Raw genomic sequence first — 27,339 nt, 5'->3', positions numbered from 1 at the left:
ATGTCACATTGAAATTAGAAAGCTTCATGTTAGGGGTAGTTTTGTTACTTCAATGTAGTGTTGGAATACTTACGGGAGGAGGGAGGTTATTTTAACTTTTGTTTTCCCAAGCTGTGCCAGTTGCCTGAGAGAATGATGGGGAGGAGGAGAGGGGGAATTCCAAAGGTCTAATTAAATAATCCAAGTTCCCTAAAAAATTTCTCTAAAAAACAATTTCTATTTTAGGGGTGTGGGATGGAAGGAGGTGTCAAGTTTTACTCAAGCACATATTCCTTGTGCAAAACTATTTGAAATATCCAATCAGGACTGAGAAAGGCTTTTTCTAATTAGCATTTGCACAAATATCTCAGTCCATAAACCAACACAGTGTGTATATACCTGCTCACACAGACTTCAGATCTGCTTTATGAAAATCTGGCCAATATGACAAGAATAATATGAGCTCGAAAGTTTTGGAAGCAGCTTATCTGTTACTTAGCAAAAATGCTCTGCTTTTTTCAAGCTGTGTGTTACCACATCCTAAGTCCCATGCAACCTAGTAACTAGGTTTGAATTATCATTGTAGCCAAACATGTCTGAAGCATGATGTAAATCTTTATATATCTATATATGTGTGTGTGTGTATATATATATATATGCATATATATGCTGCAGTGAAAAGCATTTTCAAGAGGACTGAACATTCTTCAGGGAATTCTTTTCTGTCTAGGGGCAGTTACCCCCAGTTCACAATGCCACATTTGGCCTCCCCTCTCTTGTAAGGAGGAATTTCTTCTACTTTCTTTGGAGGAAGACACCACAGTAGAACTAGGGCCTTTTCCTCTGCCTTTTCAAATTGCACCTTAGGATAAGTAGCTTACAACTCTGAAAAAATTTTTAAAATTTTGCAAGTCCATATAGAAAAAAAGTCTACTTGACCCATAGGAAATAATTTGAGTTTGAAATCCTGTTTGGAAGTCTCCATCTCTGTGGGGAATCCTCTGAGGACATTTTGCAATTGAACCCCAAAGGGAAAGTAATTAGTAAACTAATTTCCTCTTCCCAGTCAATGTTTCAGATGGCTCAGGTCTTTGATTAACAAAATGTAACAATTCCAAGCATATGTGTAGGCCACTCCTTTATTTCCATGCACCATACTTTCTTGGCTCAACTTTATCACTTGCTCCCAAACCTTCAAATACCACTTAATACTAAAAGCTGACACTTAACCCTATCAAGAATTGCTCTTTGCAGCCCCTCAGATAAAAAACCCATTTGCCACCTTTATGGAAGAATCCTTTTGAATGGAAGGATAAACTGCTTTTCACCTTACAAATGGGTCTCCAGACCATTTGGGTGGTCTGGAAATACCTAAACTCATTAGATTGTACCTGATATGCAAAAAGCCACACTGCTATCCTTTGAGGCACAGATCTCAGTTCTCTCATCAGGTCTTGTTCATCAAAGTCCTGAGATGAAACATGCCATAGCTGGAATCTCTGTTTCTGAGGCTGTTAATGATATTATTCTCATGCTGAGGATAGGAACCAGGACTCCACCTGTCAGCATTCATTTGCTGTTATTTACCTGAGGCACTGGGCAGCCTCTTACCACTTCCCTGCAATGAGATGCATCCATCCCCCTGCATATGGTCAACTCTCTGTTTGGGAGCCATGGGAGAGCTCCCTTTTAGTTGATTCTGACCCTTACTTCCCAGGTGCGTACTTTCCAAAACCTAGGCTGGAGGATGCCAGACTCAGCCTCCATGCTCTGAGATGTTGTTCAGCCTGTTTTATCAGCTGAACTTTTGCCACAGAGCCTTGGATTTGAAGGCTGTAATTTTCAGGGGCATAAAATGTGTCCAGTTCTGGAGTCCCCAACACAGGAAGGACATGGAGCTCTTGGAATGAATCCAGGGGAGGGCCACAAGGATGCTCAGAGGGCTGGAGCAGCTCTGCTATGAAGACAGGGTGAGAGAGTTGGGGTTTTTCAGCCTGGAGAAGAGAAAGCTCTGAGGACACATAGTAACCTGCCAATCCCTGAAGGGGCTACAGAATGTCTTCAGAAGAAGAGATTCCACAACCTCACTGGGCAGCCTGTTCCAGTGCTCTGTCACCTTCACAGTGAAAAAGGTTTTCCTTTATACAGAACCTTCTGTGCTCCAGCTTGCACTCATTGCTCTTTGTCCTATCATTGGACATGACTGAGAAGAGCCTGGCTCCATCCTGCTGACACTCACCCTTTACAAATATGTAATATAAACTATCAAGAGCAGGTCATGTTTTTTCTGACTTGTTCAAACTTCTCCCCTGAGACTGTAAGAAAGAGAAGGCAGAAGGATGTCTAATGGTCAGGAGGCTTCCCAGAGACTCAGGAGGGTTGGGTTCCTCATCTAGCTGTAAGCACCCTGTGTGACCCTTAAGGAAGCTGCTTATGTATTTCACCCCAACATAAAAAAAGCATGAATGGTCACTGCAGCAGCTACTTGGACCTCACACCCTTTTCCTTCCTGCTTCCCTCCTGGGGAAAGGCCATACCCACTCCTGCTCCAAAAAGGAAGGAGAGAAGAGTTTTCTCTTGGGACAAATGACCCTGGGATTGTTTTCTATGCAAGGTCCAGGATTGATTGCTTTGAAGTATGGCTCTCTTGGGCACTCACTTGGGAGGTTCCAGCTGCAAGTCACATATCCAGGCTCCCTCAGCAGATGGATTCTAGAAGGAAGCAGCAGCCAACAGGTTACTTCATGCAGAGTCCAGGTCAGAAGCACCTGCCACAGGATCTGCATGATCTGCATATTGGATACAGCTCCTCAGCCCAGGAGAGCTTCACTTTTTCTGTGTCTTGGTGAGGCACTTATAAATGAGAACATCTCCTGTGCTTTTATAAATGGGGACACAACTTCCTTCCCTCAGAGCATTCAAGGGTATGATTTTTCCTTTTGGATTCCTTCAGTAACAACAGCCACATCCAAACACTAAAACATTTGCTCTTCTGGCCCTCACTTTGCTTCAGTACATTCCAATATCTGTATCTGTACTAAGGTTACTAATTCCTGTCTTTTTCTGTGGTCCTTAGGGCAAAAAGGGAAAAGGGAAGAAAAAGATATCTCAGCTGGAGGAAGATCTAACTCCTGACAGGTAAAGAAAGGGCCTGTTTAACTGAGATTCAGGCAATGAGACTGCACCCTCTTTGCATTAGATGTGCTATCAACAATATTAGTTTTCAATTATACAGGAAGCACCAAAACTGCTACACTTACCAGCATCAGGAACTGTGCAATTCATAAAACCTCTTTACTGATGGCCATAAATACCCATTAAAAGTCTAGATGACAAAAAAGTGTTTTACAAAATTTAGGCTCATACACTTTAGCTGAAATTTTTTTTTTGCATTCCCAGTGAATCCTACAGCCTTCCCACTGCCCCTTCCTGACTGAGGGGTTTGCAGTACCACAAATAACAGGACAACAAAACACTCCTTCAATGCTACAGAGCACAGACTTTGTTTTTCTCCATCTTCACCAGTGCATACAAATTAAAATCCCCATTCTACAACAACACACCACTGAGGCCAGTGTTCAGTAACTTCAGGTTGATTCCAGGATGCAAAGCTAAGGCCGTGTAACATTTCTTCAGGATATTGGTCCCCTTTGTCTCCTTCCCATCCTCTGCCAGTGCAGAAGCACCTGCCAGTTTTGTTGACTGTTACATTTTCCATCCCAGCTGAAGCCTGATAAGGGAGGCTGCAGACAGACCTCTGTCTATAAATCACACTTCATGCCTGAAGTATAATATCCAGGTCATAAATCAGTCTTATATATCAATAAGAGTTGTGGCAGTCATAGCAATTTCTTGTGTACCTTTGCTCTTTTAAGCACCCTCACTTTAATTTGGAGGATATGAGAGGATTTCTTCCTTTTGGCATTACATCTTCAGTCAGCTTGTCATGCACTGACTGAGCATCCAGACATTTTTCACCTATCCAGGTAACACAGACACTTCCATAGAGATACCCACACTGGGGCCTGCTGACCCAGCAGTGGTACAGGAGCAGCCCCAGCTCCCAAGAGATAAAGGCTGGAGGACAGCATGGAGACAAACTCAGACAGACTCAGTCACTGCAGGAGGAAGCACATGGGATTCACCCCATGAATCCATCTGTACAAGACAGGCACACCAAGACCTGGATGAGATCATTTGGGTGCTAGAGTATACAGTCAGCCAGCAATCTCTTTATCTGATTTAAAGTAAAGCACTTCTCTGAACAAATCTTTGAAATAAAAGCTTGGGGATTATAACACAGTATAACCTCTCTTACAAGAACAGTGCCAAAGTCTAATATGGGTGCTATACTTTTAAAATTGCTCTTGCACATACCTGCTTCTTACATATAAACTTAATATACCATACAGCCTTTTAAGAACACAAACTTTTTAGGAGCTGGCTTTTAATCAGAGCTTGTGGCATTTTGGCTCCAACACTTTACTCTTCCCTGTTGAGCAGGGAAGAAGCATTTGAGAAATAACCAAGAAAAGCTCAGGTTCATCTCTGTTTTGGTGTGGTAGAGGGACCACATGGAACTTCAGTAAATAGAGCCCAGTCACATCACACTTACTTGGAGGAGACTCAGGGCATGCATCATTAAGCTCACACAGTGAAAATAAGACAGGAAGAGTAGAAGTCATTCTCCCAGCTGTCAGGTTGGTCCTTTTGTGCCTTCTGCTTGGTTTATGATGCATGCTCAGCATAAAATTACTGAGAAGGAAGGCAAGAGCCAGAGTGGCAAAATCAAATTGTTGAAAGTACCTTAAATATTTGTTTATTACTACTTCTATAATAATTATATATAATATAAATTATATATATTTTATATATTTTATATTATATATATATTATATATTAATATTATCAATATATATTAATATGTTATTAATATATATTATTATATATTATATAATATGTTATATACTTCTATATTAATTGTGCCACTAACACTGCATTTCTAAGAAAACTTGGAAGCTGAAATGGAAAAAGGCTGCAGACTTCAAATTATATATATAGTTTTTATTAACCACCTGGGAGTTGCTATTAAATATTTTTACTGGAGCCATACCAGAACATCCCTACTAAGATAAGTGACAAAGACAAAAAAGATCACATATTGAAGGAAGAGGACTTGAGAAATGCACTAACAGTGGAAGGTATAAAAAGGTTCAAATCAGTATTGTTGATGCTAACAATACAACAAGAATTTCCATTAGGCTTATTAATTTTATGTAACCCTTAAAGCAGCTTCAACCTGTAGAACTTAGTGCCACCAATGTAATTGAAATAAATATTCAGATAGAGCTCTAAAAGAATGAGTAAGGAGAACATCCACACCAATGGAAATCCAAAAACAAATCTGTGCATTAAATCCTCAATTACTGAGAGCTATTTCCCACCACTAATGGATATAGGAAGCAACTGTTCCACTGGAGAAGTCATGCCCCAGTTTCCAGGGTATGTTTTTCTCCCAGTCCTACCCTCCTTTGGCCAGCATCACCCTAACACTTCAGCAGCTGGGCTACTGGTTACTCTGATGGAGTCATCCCAGTATGTTCCTGATGAGATGAGGCTGTCTCTTGCAAACAGAATACATTTCAAGAAGGATTAATGAATTACTACTAATTGGAGAGCTAAATTAATAGGCATAGTAGTGTTATGATTGCTATTATTGTATAATTTAAAAATAATTCCCCAGTAATTGATATTAATGAATGAATGCTTATACAAGTCATAACTGATCTTGCATCACCTGGAAATTGGTAACAGCATCACTGTGAGAGGGAGCCATGCCATGTGTGAAATAATCAGATTCCTTGCCATAACACAGAAAATGGTCCTTATTGATTTCATATTGATGGCACCAATCACCTTTACCTCTGAGCTACAAAATACATATATAAAGCAGAGGAAACATAAATAACTCTCAAGCTAGTTCAGTTATTGAAGGACTGAGCTGCAAGTTAGTGTCCTAGAAATTCTGAGTAATGTCTCTTGTCTGCAGGACCATTGATTCTCTCTACGAGGAACTAGCGAAAGAAGGATTACTAATGAAAGCCAAGACTGTGAATATCTCCGATTATGTTGGTAAAGTACACTTTTTTACAGCTAATGCAGTGTCTAATCTAACCAAACCTCCAGCCATTCAATGTTCACTGGCCCCTGTTTCCAGTCAAGAGTGAGTTCAAGAGTTCAAGTGAGTTCAACTCACTTGCAAGACTTCCAGAGTTGACTTTAAAAGCCACGTTTGCAAAGCAAGTCTGTTTCTGCAGGGTGTTTACTACCTTTCACTTCTGCTACTGAAACCAGGTCCTGTTTGTAAAGCTGGTGCTTAGCTGGGAAGCCTTGAATGCTTTTGGATATCACAAGCTACCCTGAGGTGGAACCAGGACATCCTCAAAGGAGCACTGGCAAGACAGGGCAAGTCTGTGGGTCTAGAGGTCATAGTCAATCCAGAATATTTCCCAGAGCACAGGAAAAATCAGATCTTCAGCATTTGTTCATTCAGCAAAGATTCACCCCTGTACCTCCACCCTGTCTGACTGCCTGTGAACCTTGAGCAGTGCTTTGAGGCATATTTGGCCTTTGGTTTGAGTAAGATGCATCTCTGCCTGGTTCTGCATTTCAGAACCTCTTGCCCAGTTTCTGCAGCTGCAGTCAGACACACTTGCCTATACTCTACACAGAGCACAAACCCCAAGATTTAACTCTTTCAGAGGCCACTGTTACTTGATTTTGCAGACATCCAGACTCCACAATGCCACTGGCTGTTGGTAGAGAATGTATCTGAGCCAGAAAAGCTGAATTCTCCTACATCATCTCTAAAGGCCATGTTTACATAAACTTTTAGAAGCACCAGTTACTGCCTTCAGAGTCTTTGCCCACTCTGTTGAAAGCTGAAATAAGTATTCTGTCCATTTTATGCTCATTAAAGATCAAGTAATAGAAGATTTTCATTATTCCTTCATTCACCCAACCAGCACCATCCAGGTCACTTCTGTCCAACAGACATTCACACCACAGAGGTTCTTAAAGCACAGTGGACAATAACAGCTCCTACCAACCAACTCACAAGCAGGTTGAGCTGGCTTTGGGTTATCCCTGAACCCTGAGGTTTGAAGCCTTGGCTCCTCTGCAGCAGAAAGCAACACCCTGGCTGCTCCAAGGTACCCCAGCAATATTCACTGCCCAGCACAAGAGACATTGGGCACAAGAGACTCCAGCACTATTCACCCACACCCATCCCAAGGCCCTCTGGCTGCCAGCACAGGCTCCAGCCCCTGCGGACCCAGGAGCAGGGAAGTGACCCATGCTGTCAAAGCCAGCATCAGAGCTCAGTCATGCTTTTCGAGTTGCCAAACAAGATACAGAAAGCATTTAAAATTTCCCTAGGATTTGCACCTTTTTTTCTTAAATACCAAAATGCCTCCCCCTTTAAGGTTCCAAGTCAGAGCCTGCATAAAAATAAGTCCTCATCTGCTCTGCTCTTGCAGGGCTGAAGTCTAAGGAAGGTCACTTACTCCCAGTTCCTGGGGAAAGGACAGAGTGGAATTACACTACACAGGCCCTGAAATGTCCCCTCTCTATGACAAACTGACATCACTGAACTAATTTTCTTGGTGACCTTATCTAAATTAGTCTGAGAATATCCACTGTGATTTATGTTCAGTTGCAATTAAACCCTTTGATGCCTTCTAATTAAATCTGTGAAGATTAATTTCTATCCAGTTCTTTGATTTCTCCTTAAATAAAAGATAAAACCTGAAATTAATTTTATTCTTCAGAGAGAAGGGAGCACTTGCACCAGGGCTCATCTGCCTTTTTGCCCCTCAAATTACAACTCCATTTTTTCCCTTAACCACTGCTAATTCACCTTTGCTCCACCAGAGCTCTGTGTGCTCCCCCTTTTTATGTCCAGTAAAACATAATATACTATTACTTTCCAATAACATTCCCCAAAATTACCTGTCTTTTACACTAAAAAAATAAGCATTGAGTACATTGTAACTACTAGGCTTCTTGCTTGTGGTCCATCCTTCTGGATCTTTGCTCTCCAACATGTCTTGTATATGGACTTCAACAGGACAAGCAACACGATTAGGGCTCTGTAACAAGAGCTGAGGCAAAATTGGTTCATGTCAGGAATTATTTAGTTTTCTTGAGTTATTTTGTGGATGGGTTTTTGAACAACAGGGAAAAGGTGAAGTGCAAAGCAAAGAGTGCAACCAAATTAGGTAACCCACTTAAATGTCTGACATAGTGAGAAGCTCAGGATGGGATGCAGCCAAGGGGCAAGTTGGTTAAAATGTCTTTCCCCCCTTTTTTAAATCCTTTTGATTGAGCATGGTTCACTGGGATTCCAGCCCTACAAATCCCAAATCTTGAAATCCTTTGCCAGAAGTGTGATTTATGGTGCTACTAATGATTCTTCTCCACAAAGTTCCTTCAAGAGGTTACTGGAGAGGGGCTGCTCTGCTGAGTGCCTGCCACAGGCAGGAAGGGAAAAGCCCACAGTGCCTTAAACTGCATTTTCCTTTCTGCTTCACTCTTCAAACTTTTCAGGGCCACATTCCATAACAGTGTTGCCCTATTTGAGTCCCCTGACTGTACTGCATTTACTGTGAACACATCATATTGATTTCTAGGGTAGTTTTTCATTACTTGAGTTATGCATTTTATAATAATGCAGTGTCACATTTATTAAGCCCACGCTTCCTTCCTACAGGCGACTACAGCTATCTGGGGTCCACAAGTCTTCAGCTGAGGAAAGAGTCAGTGCCCTCTGCCACAGATGTCAGGCAGCTAATAGCCCTGTATGGAATATTGCCATTAGGTAAGAGCATAGCAGAAATTACTCAAGGGCAGAATATGATGGCTTTGCTTCCTGTCAGTAACATGCATTTTTACTGGCTTTGACAGGGCTTGATTAATCGTAATCTAAAGCATTTTGCAGTATAATTGTTTTTCATTAAGCCTTCTAAATGAAGACCATATCATTTTAAGAGAGCCTGCACCATGCCATTGTCAGGTATTGCATTTCCATACCATCTCTGTTTGCATGGTAACTGTTTGTGAATGGCAGCACATAAAAGGAAATCACATGGGAAAGATAATAGCTAAAACAAGCTCCAGTGATCAAAATTAATCAAGTTAAGGGAAGGGCTAAGGTTGCAATTTACCTTTTACAAGCTGGCTAATGTTAGTCAGTACTAAACAATGCAATCGTTTAAAGAATTAGTCTGAATAAATTTTGTACATCAGAGAGAAGACTTTTAAAGTGCTCTTGCAGTTTTAATGCCAGACTTAGGCAATATCTAATAAGGCTTTGCGGAGTTGTGATGTTTGCTTTTAATGTAAAATCTATCCCTTATTTTACTTGGGAATTTCATTAAGGCAAACTTTCCTTAACTTCAAGAAGTGCCTTTCTCAGGGGCCTCTGGCTCATACTTTGCTTGCATCCTTTTCCATTCCTCATTGGATCTGGGGGAGATTTTAACTAGGCATATCCTCCCCCAGGCTGTGTCACTCTACACTCATCCCTTTTGTAGGGAAAAATAGCTGACATCTCCCTGTCTCCCATTCTGGCAAAGGGAACAAAGCTGACACAGAGCTTCTGCTTTTCCCTCCCCTTCACACACCTTCCAGAAAGATAAACACTTGTCCCATTCTACACATACGTGTCCTGTGGCTCTCCTTGGGCATTCCCCAGCCTCCACTGTCCCCAGAGTAGGCTCCATGTGGCATAAGAGAGCTCAGAGCAGCAGAGAACAAGTCTGCATCATTTGAGTTTTGGGTAGAAAGAATGCTCCTGCTGCCCCACAGCTCCATCAGGTTAACAAACAGGATGCTAACAGTATCCCCCCCTTCAACCTAAATGGAGCTCTTCTCCTCTACAACACTCACAGCAGGTTTTGGGGAAACCCTCAGGGATTGACTGTAATCAGCTGTGGAGAGCTCAGCAGTTATCCCTGTCTGCATTGACTGCAGTGTGGTATTTCACATATCAGATAACTCCTCCAACATTATGTTTTAGCACCATCTAATCTAGTCAAATCAAGCCCCAGGAGAGCCCGAAGGCAGGAGGAAAGAGAACCCATAAATTTTCTGCCATTTGTACAGCTGGCAAAAATTCTAGGGAAAAGAGACTGTGGACTAGTTAAACAAACAAAGAATATTTGCAATAGCAGTTTGAAAAATGCCTTTGAGTTTAAAAGAAAGATATTGTATGAGCCAAAAGAAAGGCACAGGAATGTGCACCTTTTGGCTGATATGTTATGGATGACATTTTACTTAATTGGTCTCAAAATGAGTTAGCCATTATATAACTGTGTATATGCAGAAGTGAAGGTTTTTCTCTAAATAGACACCTAATGGCAAGGCAAGCTCCAGCTTAAATGGCATTGAGAAATTATAAGCAGCTGAAAGGAGGAATAATAGTAGATATACTTCATCTTTAACCACAGAGGAGTCTGCGGCTCCCCTCATAATAAATCTGTGTGTAATAGTAATAGATTAGTATGGAATGACCAAATATTAATAAAGTCTGGGTGGCTGACAACTTCACTACATCCTGCACAGTGCTAAAATAGTGGCATTCATCTTAGCATTCAGTTCATTGTCGTTTATTTGGGGCACTAAACCATTAGCACACAGATAAGCAGCCTGAGTGGATTTGTTTTTAAATACTTTTCTTACCTAGCTGTCCCCCTTAACCAAGAGAACTTTTCCAGGTGAAGCCATAGGCTCCCTCTGCAGCCCATGACTGTGGGGCCAGATTCCCCCACTAGCCCATACATGACAGATACAAGTCTCAAAGCCCTTCAAAAGCAGTGGATGTTCACACAGATTTTCAAGTCTGACTTTGTAGCAACCACCACCACTGACACAGGGTGTTTTCTTCAGGCTCTGAGGCAGCGATGTTACTGCACTGCCAGGGGGTACAGGTAAAAGCATTTGACATTTCCTACTACTTCCACCTCTAGCATTTCACCTGTACCTAATTCATACAGTGCCAGAATTATGGGGAAAACAAATTCCATCACCATCAACCACCTAAATCTCTCTCTGTGATTCCATTTCCACAACACAAGCATTCCTGCTAGGCTTTCCCAGGTGATGGGAATGAATTTACCTGCAGCTGCCATAGAGACAGATTTAGAAACACTGAGCAGACCATGCTGCTAGCAGAGCAAGCAACACATAGCAACCCTGGTATGTGCAATGGCTCATCCTAATAAAAGGAAGGGAACAGAAAAGGATCCTCCTTCTCCTAGGAAATACATGGTACCTGCTCTTCAACATGCAACTGCCGTGTTCCAGACTGGGGAAAAACATTGGCTCCTCTCTAGATAATCTAACACTACACTCAGCTGGCTCATACAGAGCAGTGCAAGATTCTGGAGCAGAGTGACCTAAGCTGACAAACAGAGTCTCTAACACTCACTGAAAAGGAGTAATAGCAGTAAAAGAGTAAAAATTACTGAAGGAAGATTAAAAAAAAGGGAGGTGCATACAGAAGTTAAAGGAAAGAAAAATAAACCACGTGGTAACGTCTGGTTTTGAAATCACTGACAAACGCAGCTTTAAGAGATAGTCCCATCAGTTGTTCATGTTCTGTAAATACAAGGAAGCTGCAAAGTGGCATTTCAGACAGCAGGAGGAAAGAATTCTGTTAGTCCTACATGCAACAAGAATCCAGACCCTTGTCCAATTGCAGCAAGTGAGGACCTGCTCTGACAACAGATACAGAGCTTAAAGCCCCAGGTACACCTCTAACTCTGCCTGAGAGCCCAGGGAAGGCAGCCACCAGGCTTGTCTGGATACAGCCACCAGCAGCAGTTCCCTTGCAGTGCTCTTACCTTGAGTCTGTCATCAAAACTTAGAAATGGATTACTGCTCTTTTAACTCACATAGATTGACACCTGAAGTTTGCCTATCAGAAAGTACAAATAAGGGTGGGTTTTTCTCTACAAACAGGGATGTTAACTTAAATGTGGTACACACACAGCTCTGGTTATACAGAATTGAACTCGATAGCACTTGTGTCATATGAAGGAACCAATGAATTCACATTTTAAATTACTCATGGTGAAGTAAAAAGAAAGAACTGTTCCATTACCTTTATGGCAGACATAAGTGAAAGCAGTAATAGTGCCAACTGACTTTTACAGGTTCCCAAACAGTCCATGAGAAGGCTCCTTTGGTGAAAGCCTTGTTACTAGCAGGACCTGCAGGTGTTGGAAAGAAAATGTTTGTCCATGCCATCTGCACAGAAACAGGAGCCAACCTCTTCAACTTGTCTGCTTCCAACATTGCTGGGAAATACCCAAGCAAGAGTGAACTGGTAATGATGCTTCACATGGTCCTCAAGGTACTGTCTTGTGTGCACTTCTCTACAAAGTTGGTTAGGTTCCTCACTTCTTTTTGTGGAACAGACAGGGAACTGAATTTTAGTTCTTCTGTATCAGGGAACATACACACTGATCATATAAAGGCAAAGCTACCCAAGGTCCAAAGGACTGCCAGCCCAATTTGAAATTCCCACCCTGCTTTTGAGTTTTCAAAATCATTTGTTGACAGGCAGTGTGTGCCCCACTGTAGAGCATTTAATGCCCCTTGAGGAATCAGTCTTAGTAGCCAGATTTTTCACATTAACATTGGTGCAAGATTTGTGTTACCTTGAATGTGAAAAGCATCATAGATACAGAAAATTCTGGCTATACACACATTAGTCAAGAACGTTTGCTGTGCAGCATAGATTGGGGTGGTAAAATATTTCCACTCTCGGGCTGTTGCTGTAAACTCATCCTCCCCTATACTACTCTCTGATCACCTATGAGCTATCTTTTCAAAAAAGGGAATTTAGGATTACATTTACTACAGGATTGTAGTTCAGGATTACATTAACAGAAATGTATGAGAAGTCTGGAAAAAAAAGAAGGCATATAAACTGTGAAAAATATATCCCAAATCCTTTTTAAAAAAAGATACTATCCTGGCAGGATTTCTTTCACAGTTTAAGTCCTCAGCATTTCTGCTAAGGAAGGAAGCTGATAAACATTTCCCAACAAAACACCCATAAATTAAAAACAAACAAACAAAACCCAAACCTAACCAAAACAACAACAAAAATACCACAACCCATACAGCACATACACTAGAAAAAGCCAAATGCACTATTCTTCCAGTGCCAGAGGCCTATTAAAAGGCTAAATTTGAATTTGCCTTCCCTAGGATTTATTAGATGTATTTTATTAAATCCAATATTATAGCAGGTTTTGTGACAGGCTCAGAAAATATAGGTTTCTCAGTTAAAAGCAAAGCAGTCCCCAAGGACCCCATTTCTTGCCGGTCAGAGCAGTGCCTAAGGTGAGATGAGGGTGCTGTGGTGACACATCTTTGATGTTGTTGTGCTAACACTGGATCTAGGACACCCTGACAAAAGCTGGTGCCATCAGACTGAACAAACCTTCCCTCTGCTCTCCACATTTCACCTTTCTCCACTCTGTTTCTCTGCCCTCAGCAGCAGCAGAGCACACGTCTGGCTGCTGGCACAGCACACACCCCCTCCTTCCCATCATCTTGTGCTAGAGCACAAGGCCTTTAAACACAGGAGAAGGGAGCCAAAGGTACCAAGATTCTTTTGTATACATATGTATAAAATACACACATTAACTGGAACATGTATTTTCAGAAGTGTGTGCATACCTATACACACTAGATACATAAGAATATATATACACATTATGTATATACATATATAAGCCTAGATGTTGGTATATAAAAATACATTTTTCCAGATTACTTAAGAACAAATGTTATCCAGCACCTCCTCCAAAATGAGGAGAGCAGCTCAAGCTTGCTTCTCTACTTGAGAAGTTCTGTTCTTATAGAAAAAAACAATGGCACTTCAGTGAACCTCCATGAATTCCCATGATGGAAGTTGTTCATGGTCAGTCACATGGCATAAGGGCTGTCCAGGCTCTTGTTTATCAAAAAGCAACTTGTTTTAGCTGTAAGAGCAGTAATGCTTCAAACTCTGCTCCTCTAATGCAAGAGTAAATGGCACAGCATGGAGTATCTCTTTCCAAGGGATACTTCATCTGTGTGCTCATTCCTTTGTGAGTTCATGGTGACAGCATCTGCTTGTCTTGGCATCATTCAGTCCACTGTTTTCACAGTTTCCACTGTTTCACTTTCACTGATTCTTTCAGTTTTTTCACCTCCCTCCCTGCCACCTTCTGTACCTGTCACCAAGTCACTGGTTTGTCCAGTCTGCTGATGATATTGACACAGATTCTATAGGTTCTCAGAGCCAAGTTGAAAACAAATACTCCATCCCCTCAAGCTTTCACCTCTGCAGTTACAACCCTCCTTTCTTTGGGCCTGACAGCATGCCTCATTTTCCCTGTCTCTGGTAACTCTCAAGTCCCTGCCCCAGATATCCCCTGTTTGTCCTGCCATCAGTTGCTGCTTCTTTACAATATCCAGTGCTCCTGCACCTGGGATGGAGGAATTCCATGCACCAGCACAGTGAGGGTCAACCTGTAGCTTTGCAGGAGAGCACAGGGGGTTCTTGAGAACAGCAAGTTGAACAGTAGTCAACAGCAGGGTCAGCCACATTTTGGCCTGTATCAGCAAGAGTATTGCCAGCCACTTAAAGGAAATAATTATTCCCCTCTATTTGGCACCTATAGGACCACAACAGGCTCTTGTGTCCAGTGGGTACCACCCTGTTACAAGCCTGGTACAGAGAACAGAGCTACTCTTTTTCCAGAGGTGCACAGCTGTAGGACAAGAAGCAGTAGACAGGATGCAACAAGGGAAACTGTTAATACATTAGGAAAACAGCTTCACAAGGTACCAGGGATAAGGACCTTTCAATAATTTTTGATCATTTGAGCCACTAAAATGATCAGGGGGGTGGAGCACCTCCCCTATGAGGACAGGCTAAAGAAATTGGGGTTGTTCAGCCTGGAGAAAAGGAGGCTCTGAGGTGACCTTATAGTGACTTTCCAATATCTGAAGGGGGCCTACAAGAAAGCTGGGGTAGGGATTTTTACATGGGTTTGTAGCAAGAGGACAAGGGAAAATGGTTTAGAACTTGAAGAGGGGAGATTTAGGTTAGACCTTAGGAAAAAACTCTTTAATTTGAGGGTGGTGAGACACTGGTACAGGTTGCCCAAGGAGGTTGTAGCCGGCCCTTCCTTGGAAGTGTTGAAGGTCAGGTTGGATGGGGCTTGGAGCAACCTGGTGTAGTGAAAGGTGTCCCTGCCCATGCAGGGGGGTTGGTATTAGATGATCTTTAAGGCCCCTTCTGACCCAAACCATTCCATGATAACCCGATTTGCAGGAATCTACTATTGCCCAAGCTGAAGCAAACACAAGGGCAGCATACAATGCAAATTCCTTAATAAAAGGAAGCAATGGTATCTGTCCAAATACACTGATATTTGCCCAAAAAGAAGTGGCTTTTTCTTCACCATAGTAAAAAAATTCTTATGTAAACACATTTGGATTATGTTTAGACTACACTATAGTGTGGCACATGCAAGCTATCAAAGTGAATGGTGTCCTGCAGCTGATGTGTAGTATTTAATAATCATAGCACTTGGTCTATTATCTGGCATGCCATAGTACACCTTATTAAAGTGCCTTTCATGCATAAGATCACCAAAAGATTCACCATTTCTCCATAATCAGACATTGCCAACAGCAACTGGTGTTGCAGTTGTCTCACATCAAGCAAGCTTTGTACTCCAGCTTTCCACGTGTGCCTTTATACACAGTTAGTCAAACAGAATACAGACCTGCCACTCACAGGAGAATGACAGGAAACATGACATTTTTTCCTATTTTATGATCCATGTAACCATTGTTAAACAACAAGATTTAGTAAATAAAAAGTAATGGTGCTCTGTGATAAAGGTGAAGTAACCTTTTAATTACCTATCACATCTGGAAACTGCTATCAGAGTTTCTGTAATGAAAAGAAACTCTTGAAAGCATAAAATGACCATAAGGAAAGTTTTTGTTCAAAACTGGGTGTTGGCTGCTGGCAGTTGTTTCTGGGAGACACCCTAAACAACTGAATAGCATTGGAAAAAATGTAACCTTAATTTGTTTCAGATGCAAGAGCCAAATTCTTTTTTCTTTTTCCCCTCATTTTGGGGAAGAGACTTGCAAGAGACATACAAACCCTGATCCAAATGAGAGTCTTGTCTGTTACTCAAAGCAGGCACTTTAAATGTAATAAGGAGGAAATTACTTCTCATACCATAACAGGAAAACACCAACATCTCAATCTGCCTATTCAAAGGAAATGTAGGAAAGATTAATGTTGAGTAAGAAAACGATTGAAAGAAGCTGCAAACAGCAAGCCTGAGCACTTGTGTTCCCCAAAAAGACACCCCAAAGCCTGCCAGATCAGCCTCAGAGTGAAAAGAGGATCTGTCTCTAATATAGAAGCACTTCCCATCAGTCCCTGAAACAAAAATCATCCTTCAAGGCGAAGGTTCACGTAAACCAGAACATGCTTGAATATTTCAGCTAAGCCACACTTTCCTTGCTTTGAGCCTGCTTGAGCTCTCTGCCACCTTCTGCCAACCAAGATCTTGGCTTATCAAAGAGATGCAAGGGATGATAGCGAAGGTGAAACAAAAGCAAACGCAGGGAGGATCAAGAAGAGAAGACAGAAGGCACAGACTCTGCAACACTGAAGTGTAAAAATGGGGGTAGTTCACAAGGCTGAACTCCAAGGCAAGAAGAGTGACAAGCACAGGACTTCCATTACCAGCTAGCAGGTTAATCACTACCAGAGGGAGACAGCCCCATACAGGCCCTTCACCAGGGCCACAGCAGCACACAGAAAGCACATTGTACAGAAAGCCATCCGTGGGGAAAGGTTAATAGAGCAATACTGACCAGGCTAAAAGGTTAGCAAAGAGGTGGCCAAGAGGAAATAGCATGCCAGAAGGCATATATGCATATCAACAACTCTGTGTGTGCTCTGCAGCCATCTCTCCTCAACAAGAGGCTTCCCAGAGCAGCAAGCTGCAGAAATATTTCAACACCATCACTGTTAGGGGACTCTTATCAGGTTATTGGGTTATGCTATTTAGCAGGTCAGAGGGGACTACTAGAGTGTTATACCAAAAAGGAATACAATGGAGTTTAAAATAAAACTATATAACCCCAGGAGGCAACATAATTTTGAAGTCTGTCAGTGCAAAAAAAAGAAAAAAAAAAAAAAATTGATGAATCAGGCTCATTTATTTGTAACCTGTGCCACATTGTCCCTTCAGACAAGAAGAACCAGGTACAGTTCACTGTCATCCACTGACAGAAGTCTCAGCATATCTAACATTTTCCACGCCACACAAGACTCCGTTACAGCTGGAATTTGGTTTCAGTACAATCAGCCTTTTTTCCTGTCATCTCAGAATTATTTTTTTACCTTGGTGCAGCTCAGCCTACTGGAAACCTTGACCCTTGAAACGTTAAATATCACCAGTGCTCAAATAGTGTTATTTCTGTGGCAAAGCAGCTTTACACTGTATTATTGTAATGCCAAAAAATTAAATTCATCCTGTTGGAAGACAGTATTTAGAGTTACTTTCTAACAAACCAGAACCCAGGACATCATGACTTTAACAATGGTGTATTTGCCTGGTGAGGCTCCCATAGATAAGGGCTAATAGCAGGTTTTAGCAAGAATATCAGCTGTAAATATAGGCTAGAGAGGACTGAGCAGCAGCAAATTGAGGTTCCAGAAATCCTAGTCTTGGGTCTTTCAGAAACATTCTATTAAAGCCTTCAAGTTTAGAGGCATCTTGTGCACATATCCCCTGCAAGAATCCAGGGTTTGATTGTCAAGCACAGCAGTTTTAACTGTTAAATTCTGGCTCACAGGTCTGAAAAGTTTAAACCAAATCTTTCAAAAATTTTGGATCTTTGATAAATGCTGACAGACAGCAGGATAGGAAACATGGGGGGTTTTTTCACAATTTTTCTGAAGAGCAAATCAAGCCTCGGTGAGCCACCAGAGCAGAATTTACAGGCTGTGGTATTAGAAGGGTTAAGGAGCCATCTGCTGGCAGTTCCCACAAATTGTTGAATGCAGCAAAGCTAGGAAGATTCCAATTACAAATTATGTACATTCAAACTATCCATGGATTCAAACTGTCCATGGATATTTCAAATGAAGCACTTTCACGGGGGATATACATTCTGCTACATGTCTGTCAACAGTTTGTATTAGATTACCACGGCTTCTGGGTGTCTGATCTGTCTTTTGAAAAAGAAACAGCCATCCCTGTGTTGAATTTGGTCCTATTAATGTTTACCAGCACCAGCAAGTTACATGCAGGCCACCTGATACATTGAGATCATTGCTTCAAAACAGAAAGCAAAACAGAAATAAAGGGGGTGCAGAAATACTGGGTGCAGAAATAAAGGGGTCAAAAAAGACAACTACAAGTGTGAAAACAGTGAGCACTCTTCTCCGAGAGTTAAAATGAAATTAGAGTTTGATTACAAACTTGAGGCTCCATTTTAGGGGGCTGCTAACCAGAGGATCTCTCTGTGAGGCAGATGGGGCACATCCACACAGCCCAGCCTGGCTGCAGCATCCCCACTGAAGGGACAACACAGATCCCTGGAAAGGACACCAGCAGGGTTCAGCCCACAGCTCCCCACCCTTATTCTCCCGTGGGATTGCTCTGCAGCATCAGGCACACAGGCATGGGGAATTTCTTGCAGAAGAGCTGCCCGGCTCCCCAGCCTTTACCCAGCTGCATTGCCTCACAAAGCAACAGTACCAAAAGAGGACTGTGCTCATTAGGAAGCAAATGCCCAGCACCTCTGTGGTTGTAAACAGCAATAAAGTGGGGAAGAAGCAGAAGAGCAGCAGCAGATCCTCCAGTGCTAAGCCTGGCAGGGATTTGAGGCATGAACACACACAGGGGCTGCAAACAGGCAGCGTGGCAACAGCCCACTCACCCACTGCCCCATCTCCCTCCTGACAGCCTCTCAAGGCACAAACAGAGCAGAAGCAAAAATTGGTTGTTTTCCTATGTTTCAGAGAGTAAAAGTCACCATCGGAAACATCCAAAAGCCCCAGCTGATAATCCATTCATTAGCTGAGCTGGAGAAAGTCTCTCAGGCAGAGTTTCCACTCATCTCAGTAGCATAAAGAATGGGGGTGTGAAATACAAATGCAGTCAATTCTGAACTTGGAAGTATCACTTGCCATGTTCCAGGACTGATGAGTTACCACAAATAAAGTGTCACATAGCAGAGATTTGACATTATTTCCACTTCACCCTACCAGCAGCACAACAAACAAGTTTAACAGCCCTCCTCTACTATTCTTTCCCCGTATCTTCAGTTCATTTTTACTGTACCAGACACTTGGTGCTTTTAAATTGAATCTATAAAAATGATGCTGCAGTGATTTGAAGAAAGTTGCTCATTGTTTATTTCTTTCTTTCCTGGCTCTCCATCAGAGCCTGAACTCATGATGTACACAACCTACTGATTTTGGAAGCTTCCTTCCTGGAAGCAGAGGTTTCAACTGGGAGGGAAAAAAAAAATACAAGCAGGAGATCATTGTCTCACTGTTCTTACCCATCAATTCTTTGAGCCATCACTTCTGTTGCTGAGCAAACCAGCACAGCTCTGAGAGCCACAGGAAAGTGATTAAAATTTGGCAGCAGAATGGCTAAACTGCTGCTGTTTCTATAGCAATAGGGAGACTTAAAGATGTGAAAAAGTCTGTAGCATTGCTGCCATCCTGCTGTGAACCAGAGGTATAGTGCCTCCAACTTGGGAGCCAGAAAGTCCATTTGGATAGACACTCCTTCAAATTTCACAGGTTCCATTTTAATTCTTGGGCTAACTAGCTGCAAATTAAATGTTATTTGTAAGCCACAGGACTCTATATCAGCCTATTTTGCTTATAGTATCCTCATTTCTCATGCTGTAGCCATGTCTTGCCTGTCTCCATGTCTCTATTACCCTTGGAAAACCAGGGAGGTTCCTACAGATAAGGGCACCCGGGTGAAACCTGCTGCCAGTCCATCAGTATCTGGCATTGAACTTCAAGTCCAGGCTTCCTTTTGCAGAACTGCAACTGAATTTGAGTTGAAAAATGACAGAGAAGCATAGGAGTCCAAAATTACTCCATTTGGGTTGGGTTCTTAATGTTAGATTCATAACTAGAAAGGTTTCATTTGGTTTGCCAAGACTGCTGAGCAGTGCTGAACATTTCTGGAAAAAAAAGTACTAATTTTCACCTTCTCTCCCCCATTTTCCCTCAGGTGGCCAAGCAATTGCAGCCTTCAGTTGTGTGGATTGGAGACACAGAAAAAATATTTTCTAAAGGTGTACCAAAGGGTCAAGAGGTTAGTTGCTTCCTTTTTATTTCTGTACAGATAATTTCTCCTGTTGCATTATAGCCAGCACAAAGGTGCAAGTGTATTTCTTAGCTTAACACATACCAGTATGACCAAATCTGCCACAGCTTGCTAACATTTTTTCTTTTTATTTCTTTTTTCTTTTAGGTGAGTCTTGTGACTTCTTAAGAGCCCCCAAGAGGTCACATTTCTCTCCTACACAGCTATACTTGCTTTATTTAAAAATATCCCTGTCACTGCTCATCAGTGCACTGAAAAGTAGAAGATACTGTAAAATTTCAAAATATGAGGCAAGAAGCTAAAAGTTAAGATGAGCTTAGATTGTTCAGCCCTATTAACCTGAGAAATTGGATAGAAGCAAAGTGAACAATAAAGAAACAAGGATTAACTTCCACTGTGAAAACAAAGAGCTTGTGTTAAATAGTTATATTTACAGATTTTCTTTGGGCTCCTGGGAGTCCGATTGCTATTGCTTCCATTCCTTCCTCCCTTGTGCAGCTTCCACACTAGAATGAAAATTAAAACACTGCCCAATAGGCACAGCAACTCAGCCTCCACAGCAAAGAGCAATTCACCTGAAACCCTGATTAGAATCACATTGCTTGCAAAATACTTTCATTTTAGAGATCCATGTGAAAAATTAAACCTTTTTCATATGGTGAGTCCTGTGAATTTAGGCTGTGGAGTGGACTCTGGCCCATATTTTGGAAGGCCCATGAAGCATTGGATATGTGAGTTGATGGGTATGCAGTGGTTGATGCTCTCTGGTGGTCCCCACAGTGAAAAGGAGCCTTTCTCTTGGGTTCAGACCTTGACAGCAAGTTAAGATGGGGATTAAAGACAAGAGACCAACAATTTCCTGGAGTACTCATGATCTTTGTCTGCTTTGGTAGCCCCAATAAGGAAACATTTCTCCCTATGTGCACCTCAGTAACAGGGTATCACATCCATTGACATCCAGGTATTTAACAGAAGGTCTCAGTGGCTCAAAACTTGAAATAACTCATGTCCTACATAGTTCACAGTATAACCCATGTTTTGAGCCAGAGAGCATGAAACAGGAGAGTCAGACAGTGGTAACTGGCAGCTGGGCAGCCCTCCTTAGAAGCTCTTCAAGAGAGGGCATTTTGGAGAAGCTAAGTTCAGGCTTCACAAGAAGGAGCAGTTAGTGGAAGTCACTTTGCTCATTCCACCATGACAACACCAGCATCATGGCTGAGAACTTAGTAAAAAAGCCATAAATTTTTCAAATCCACATTTCAGTCACCACTGTGACCAGATCTCCTGGAAGAGCAAAGGTGGTAAGGTTAGCTAAAGAGCTAAAGCTTCCACGGTAGATATATAGAGTAGCCAAGTTCACTACCAAAAGCTTCCCAGCAAGGGAATGGCAAAGTTTGGATAAAAGCTTGTGATTTGAAGTCTTGCCAGCCAACAGCAAACATACTATTTGGTTTTGGAAAGCCCAACATCCTTCCTCTTTGAGCCTCTCCTTCACTCCAGGGCACCCCTACCTGTTGCAAGACAAACCTTTCTTAGAGCACAGCGCTCCAAGGTCCAACAGGGATTCCAGCAGAAGTGCACAAACAGTGCCCTGAGTCTGTTGTCCTCAGGACTGGTCAGCCTGGCTCGGTGCTACTGCTCCACATTTGACCAACCTCTCTGCTGGCTTGCTCAGGACTGAGCTGAGCCTGTGCTTCAAGCCTCACCTTTTATTGGCCCCCTAATCCTGCTCATGTGCAGTTGGGGCCCACCCTAATCAGGCACAGGTGGGCTTAACACAAGCTCATGCCCACTACCTGGCAATTAGTGGCACCTGGTTGCCTCATTTCACTACACCTACCATGTTTACAAGGCATTTTCTTTGGGAATGAACACAGGCTCCCTGGGTGTATTGGCACAAGAAGGAGATGACAGAATGGCAGCTGGAACATAGGAACAGTTCATCCAAGAGCAAAATGTGAGCTGGATTTACCATCCTGGCAACCAGCATGCTCTGAAGTGGGACCTAATGCTCATCTCATTATCATAATTAAGCAAATTACAAACTTAAGAAGCAGCATAGAATGACCATGAGAAAATAGATGTATCATAATTAAGACAAGTTTAGCTAGAAAATAGCTGTGACTCTACCCCAAAACTTTTGGGATTTGTTATTGATTTCCCAATTTCCTCCCCTCTGTTGCTTTCACTCCGAAGAACAGCTCTTTGCTTCCTTTCTGTCAGCTGTCTGCTACTGCAGTCAGCAGGAAAATTGGATCACAAAGACTGCACATGCAATGGAGATTCACAGATGTTTATTACTGCCTTTCAGCTGAGAGGTTTTTAGGACATTGTTTCTTCCTTATTGACATTAGGCAAGTCTGATCTGAAATTGAAGCTCAAGTTTTTCAGGAAGCTGCCTACTATATAGTAAGGAAAAAAAAAAATCACAAGGTGATCCAAAGAGTAAAGCTTTCTAGTGAGTGTTGGTGACTTGGGTGTTAAGTCTCAATCACTTTTTGTAAGATACTTCCAAGTCATTAAACTTCTTATACACCATCCTAAGCAGGACATTCACATATTATTAACAGCAGTGACACCACAATTTAAGCTTCTCCAACCAGTATTCACTTGAGCAGTGTCAAGCAGAACTATCCAATAACAGGTTGTGCTCAATACTCATCTGTTCTGTAAATAGTAGATACTTGTCCTGAAGTTAAATAATAAGTTATTGCAGATAAATGAAACCTGGATTCAAAGAAGTTGTGTTCTCAGGTGAAAGCCACAGCAAGCTAGAGATAACAGCAGAAAGTAGGGAGTGTAGTTTTCACATATGGCTAGGAGCTGGTAGATCATAACTTGGTGTGAGGATTCCACACCAAGCTACACAGCCTGGCAGTTTTTCTATCTGTTAATGTTCACAGGATGCACAGGTCCTAGTAATAATTCTCCTTGAAGTGGCAATCAGGATTTCCTTCTTTATATGAGTTGTTTCCTTCCTGATTTTCAGTAAATGACCAGCAAGTTCAATACTGAGAGACATGAGCACAATCTCACAAGTCCCTAATCAGAGATCGAGTGCTTACCTGACTTTCAGAGACAGAGGCTTTCTCCATAGGTCAAGCATCAAGTCTGATTATTCTAAATATAACTTGGTTACTTAGCAGGCACAAAATCCTGTTGTATACATCATGTCTACATACAACTGCACATCATTAACTGTGAGCTCTCAGCACTGATAACTCTTTCCTCCTTGTATTTCCATGTACATGCTGAAGAACCTAAAACAACTGGAAAAACTCCTTCCTGACTTCCTCAAGGCTCTGAAAGCACAGGACAGAGTGCTGATAGTGGGAACCACCAAGCGTCCCTTTGATGCTAATCCCAAACCTTTCTTCAAGACGTACTCAAAAATTATTGTGATTCCTAGGCCTGACTACGGTTCAAGATATGGCAAGTATTTCAAGTGATCCTGTTAATTACAGCAGTTTAAAATCCCTACTTGTTTATTGTCTGGTTATCCTCAGAGATGATTTTAACCTCCATGCATACCCCAGGTATGAGTTTTCAGTTAATCTCAGTATTATCTAAATTTTCACTTTCTGAAGGTTTAGGTAATAATGATGCACACTATCCAACAGAGATAAGATAATGAATGTGGAATTTGGGAGAAGGGCTTAACATACTGTTCTTTGGTGATTAGCTTTTCTTCATGAGTTGTTCAGCATGCACCCAGTTCATCCTAAGCTGTTTTTTTTCACTGTAGGAAGGATAAGATGCTATTTCAATAGAGACTTTTAATTTAAGCTTTGATTTTTACCCAAGGATTCTGGATTTATGTTACTTCTATACATTTTGCATACTCTAAACAACACTTCAGGGCCTCTCTGTAAACAGAACTGTGTCTGGAGAACTGAGTTTTGTCATGATTAAATTCCACTTTTGTACTTAGAGACCATGGGAGAAATCATAGAGGCAGCCACAACTTTACCTGTCTAGTCTACCAAGTGGTGATAGGCAGGCCCTCCCAAAGTCTGACAAATTCATTGAGGACTCCATATGCTGAGAGTCAAAATTTGTAATGAAAAACCTCTGTGACTAGGTCAATTTACATGTGCAGGAAAAAGGCAAACTATCAAGCATATCTTGTCCAGTTCTGGGCCCCTCAGTTCCAGAAGGACAGGGAACTGCTTGAGAGAGTGCAGTGCAGAGTGACCATGATGAGTAAGGGAGTGGAACATCTCCCTTATGAGGAAAGGCTGAAGGAGTTGGGAGTATCCATCTTGGAAGAAAATGAGAGTTTATAGTGTTTATAAATATGTAAAGGGTGAGTGTCAGGAGGATGTAGCCATGCTCTTCTCAGTGATGTCCAATAATAGAACAAGGAGCAACAGGTGCAAACTGGACCATAGAAAGTTCCATGTAAACGTAAGCAAAAGCTTTTTCACTGTGAGGGTGACAGGACACTGGCACAGGCTGCCCAGGGAAGTTGTGGAATCTCCTTCCCTGGAGACATTCCAAACCTATCTGGGTGTGTTCCTTTGTGACCTACTCTAGGTAATCCTGCTCTGACAGGATGATCTTTTCAGGTGCCTTCCAGCCCCTAACATTCTGTGATACTTAGATGATGCACACTTGGATGAGCTCAAGACAAGTTTTGACTGCCTAGCTGATTGTAAATCTCCTCCATCCAGTAGTTTACAGTGTGGATGGGAAATGGCCTCTCAGAAAGCTAGCATGTGGTTCCTGTTATATTACAGCTCTGATAAATTGCTACAGATAAGGGACACGAATAAGACCTTGAGAAAAGAGGTGATAGCAGCTGAATTTAACCACATTCACTTTGGGGGTTTAAGCCATCACAGTCTGGAATTCTCACCACTAATCTGTAGTCAAGGAAATGGCCAAAGGGATTTCAGCTGCAGACTTCAGAATGCCCCAAATCATTGACTCTTGGCATTTTAAGGCAGATTAAACTTGTAGCCTTACTTCTTTGACATTGTCCCATTTGAGACAGTTCCAGGCTCTTTCTTTAGTTGCAGCCTTCCTTCAAATTAGATGGAAATCTGAAGCACTCAGCTTTCAATCTTGACAGTTTTCAGTGCCTATACCCAATTTAAGAACTAAAGAAACGTGTTTTGACACAAAAGCCATGACCTAACGTATTCATAGCCACAGTGCCCAAGCTACCCATGTGCTACAGTCCTCAATTTTGTTACAAACCAGAATATACAATGAAAATCATTCAATGGAGGGATTCACAACCCTATTCTGGTTTCTTGCTATTAACCACCCAGCCATTCAATGTATCAGAAGCTGTAGCAAGCAGTATCTGGCTGTGCTGATGCACACTGGGGTGTGCATTACTTCCACTTTTATGAATTAGTGATTCAGCTAACAATTATTAAGCTTGGTTTTAATTCAAGCTGAATATGTAGAACAAAACTGTCAGAGTTATGGGCACGAGCCCATAGTATCAACATTATAGTGGAAGCAAGAATAAAGCAAGTTTTCTCCATCACATAACTGCATTAACATCCAATACCATTAGCTTTCCACCCAACATTTTCATACTACGTAGAGCATTCAAACAGGTTACTCAAACCACAGATTATCTCATTCAAGAACCTTTTTAATCTCTATGCATAGAACTTGTTATTTTTCCCAAGCATTCTCCTCTAAGGCTTTAAAGGAAAGCATGGTGAGAGGGCATGAATGGTTTACTAAGTGTGAGACAGACTTATTTTACAGAGGATAAACCAAAACCATTTATCACTACTGTTAATTTGGCTTTTTGGAAGCAAAATCTCAGGCACTTCACAAATGTTAAAGCATCTTCATGTCACAGAGGTTCACAGGTAAAAGGCACAAACAGGTTCAGCATTTAGCTAAATGAGCACAATTACAATTGCAAAAACATACACCTGTCCTCTGCAATATGTGCCTGCAGAGCTGGAACCTTTTGTCTTCCAAACCAGACCCTGAGTCCTCATAGCAGCTCTCAGTTCAGCAGCAGTAACCTGTCAGCAGAATCATGGAAACAACAAGAAAACCAGAAAAAACCCCAAGGCTGTGAGCACAGGTGCTTAGCTCTACACACACAAACAGGAGTTATCTGGACAAGTTCTCTGTGTATACACACAGGCATATTTCAGTAGTTCTTTCCATTTTTATACACAAACCCACCTCAAGCTAAGTGTCCTTAATCACTTTCTGAAAGTCCTTACTGACAGCCAACAAAGATTCACTAATGGTTTAGGAATCAGTGTGCCTGAAGACCTCTATGCTTCAAATCTGTAAATGAAAGAAACAGCAAACAAGAAAAAATTGAATCTTGGTTTTCCTGACTCCTATTCCTTATTTTTCTGTTTTGATTTCAAAATGCAAAAACCTTTCTCCTGCTTTCCTTAACGCCTTCTCTCTTTCTGATGAACAGTGTTATGGAAACACTTGATCCTGCAGAATGGTGGAGTCATCACCAAACTACTGAAAATAAGCAGCTTAGCTTATGTGTCTGATGGTTTCACCCAGGGAAGCATCACCCAGGCAGTGCAAGATGTCCTCAGTGAGCTTCGCCTCCAGCAGATGCCCAGGCAGCCACTGACAACCGATGAGTTTGTGACTTCTCTGGGCAAACAGGAGCCAGTGTACATAGAGGAGGAAGAAGCATTTAAGGTGACACTAAGAGCTATGTTAACTGCCTTTCATCGTCTTCTGTCATGTCCTTGTCATTGTCCTCATCTAGAGACCTGCTAGTGTGGCCGATGGGTTGGCACATTCCTGCATGAATGGTGACAAATGTTGTGTGTGTGGTGTACATGGTGTGAGGATAAGGGGAGAGAGTTGAAAACTTGAAGAGGGAAGATACAGGTTAGACCTTAGGAAAAAGTTCTTTAATTTGAGGCTGGTGAGACAGTATTAT

The 27,339-nt window shown here is 41.8% G+C and overlaps 1 protein-coding gene across 1 annotated transcript in view; it reads left to right on the top strand.

Annotated features, from left to right (window-relative positions):
- IQCA1 (IQ motif containing with AAA domain 1) overlaps positions 1-27,339 on the top strand; it is a 140,169-nt gene that overhangs the window by 76,916 nt on the left and 35,914 nt on the right. The window contains exons 13-20 of the mRNA XM_030454667.1: positions 3,065-3,117; positions 6,029-6,111; positions 8,750-8,857; positions 12,195-12,394; positions 20,343-20,418; positions 22,343-22,356; positions 23,696-23,870; positions 26,854-27,092. Of these exons, the coding sequence (XP_030310527.1) occupies positions 3,065-3,117; positions 6,029-6,111; positions 8,750-8,857; positions 12,195-12,394; positions 20,343-20,418; positions 22,343-22,356; positions 23,696-23,870; positions 26,854-27,092 (948 nt within the window). The remainder of the gene's footprint in view (positions 1-3,064; positions 3,118-6,028; positions 6,112-8,749; positions 8,858-12,194; positions 12,395-20,342; positions 20,419-22,342; positions 22,357-23,695; positions 23,871-26,853; positions 27,093-27,339) is intronic.

The sequence above is a fragment of the Calypte anna genome, chromosome 7 (assembly GCF_003957555.1).
Source record: "Calypte anna isolate BGI_N300 chromosome 7, bCalAnn1_v1.p, whole genome shotgun sequence".
Lineage (NCBI taxonomy): Eukaryota > Metazoa > Chordata > Aves > Apodiformes > Trochilidae > Calypte > Calypte anna.
Note: the sequence above shows the minus strand (reverse complement) of the source record. Positions and strands in the feature narration are given on the sequence as shown.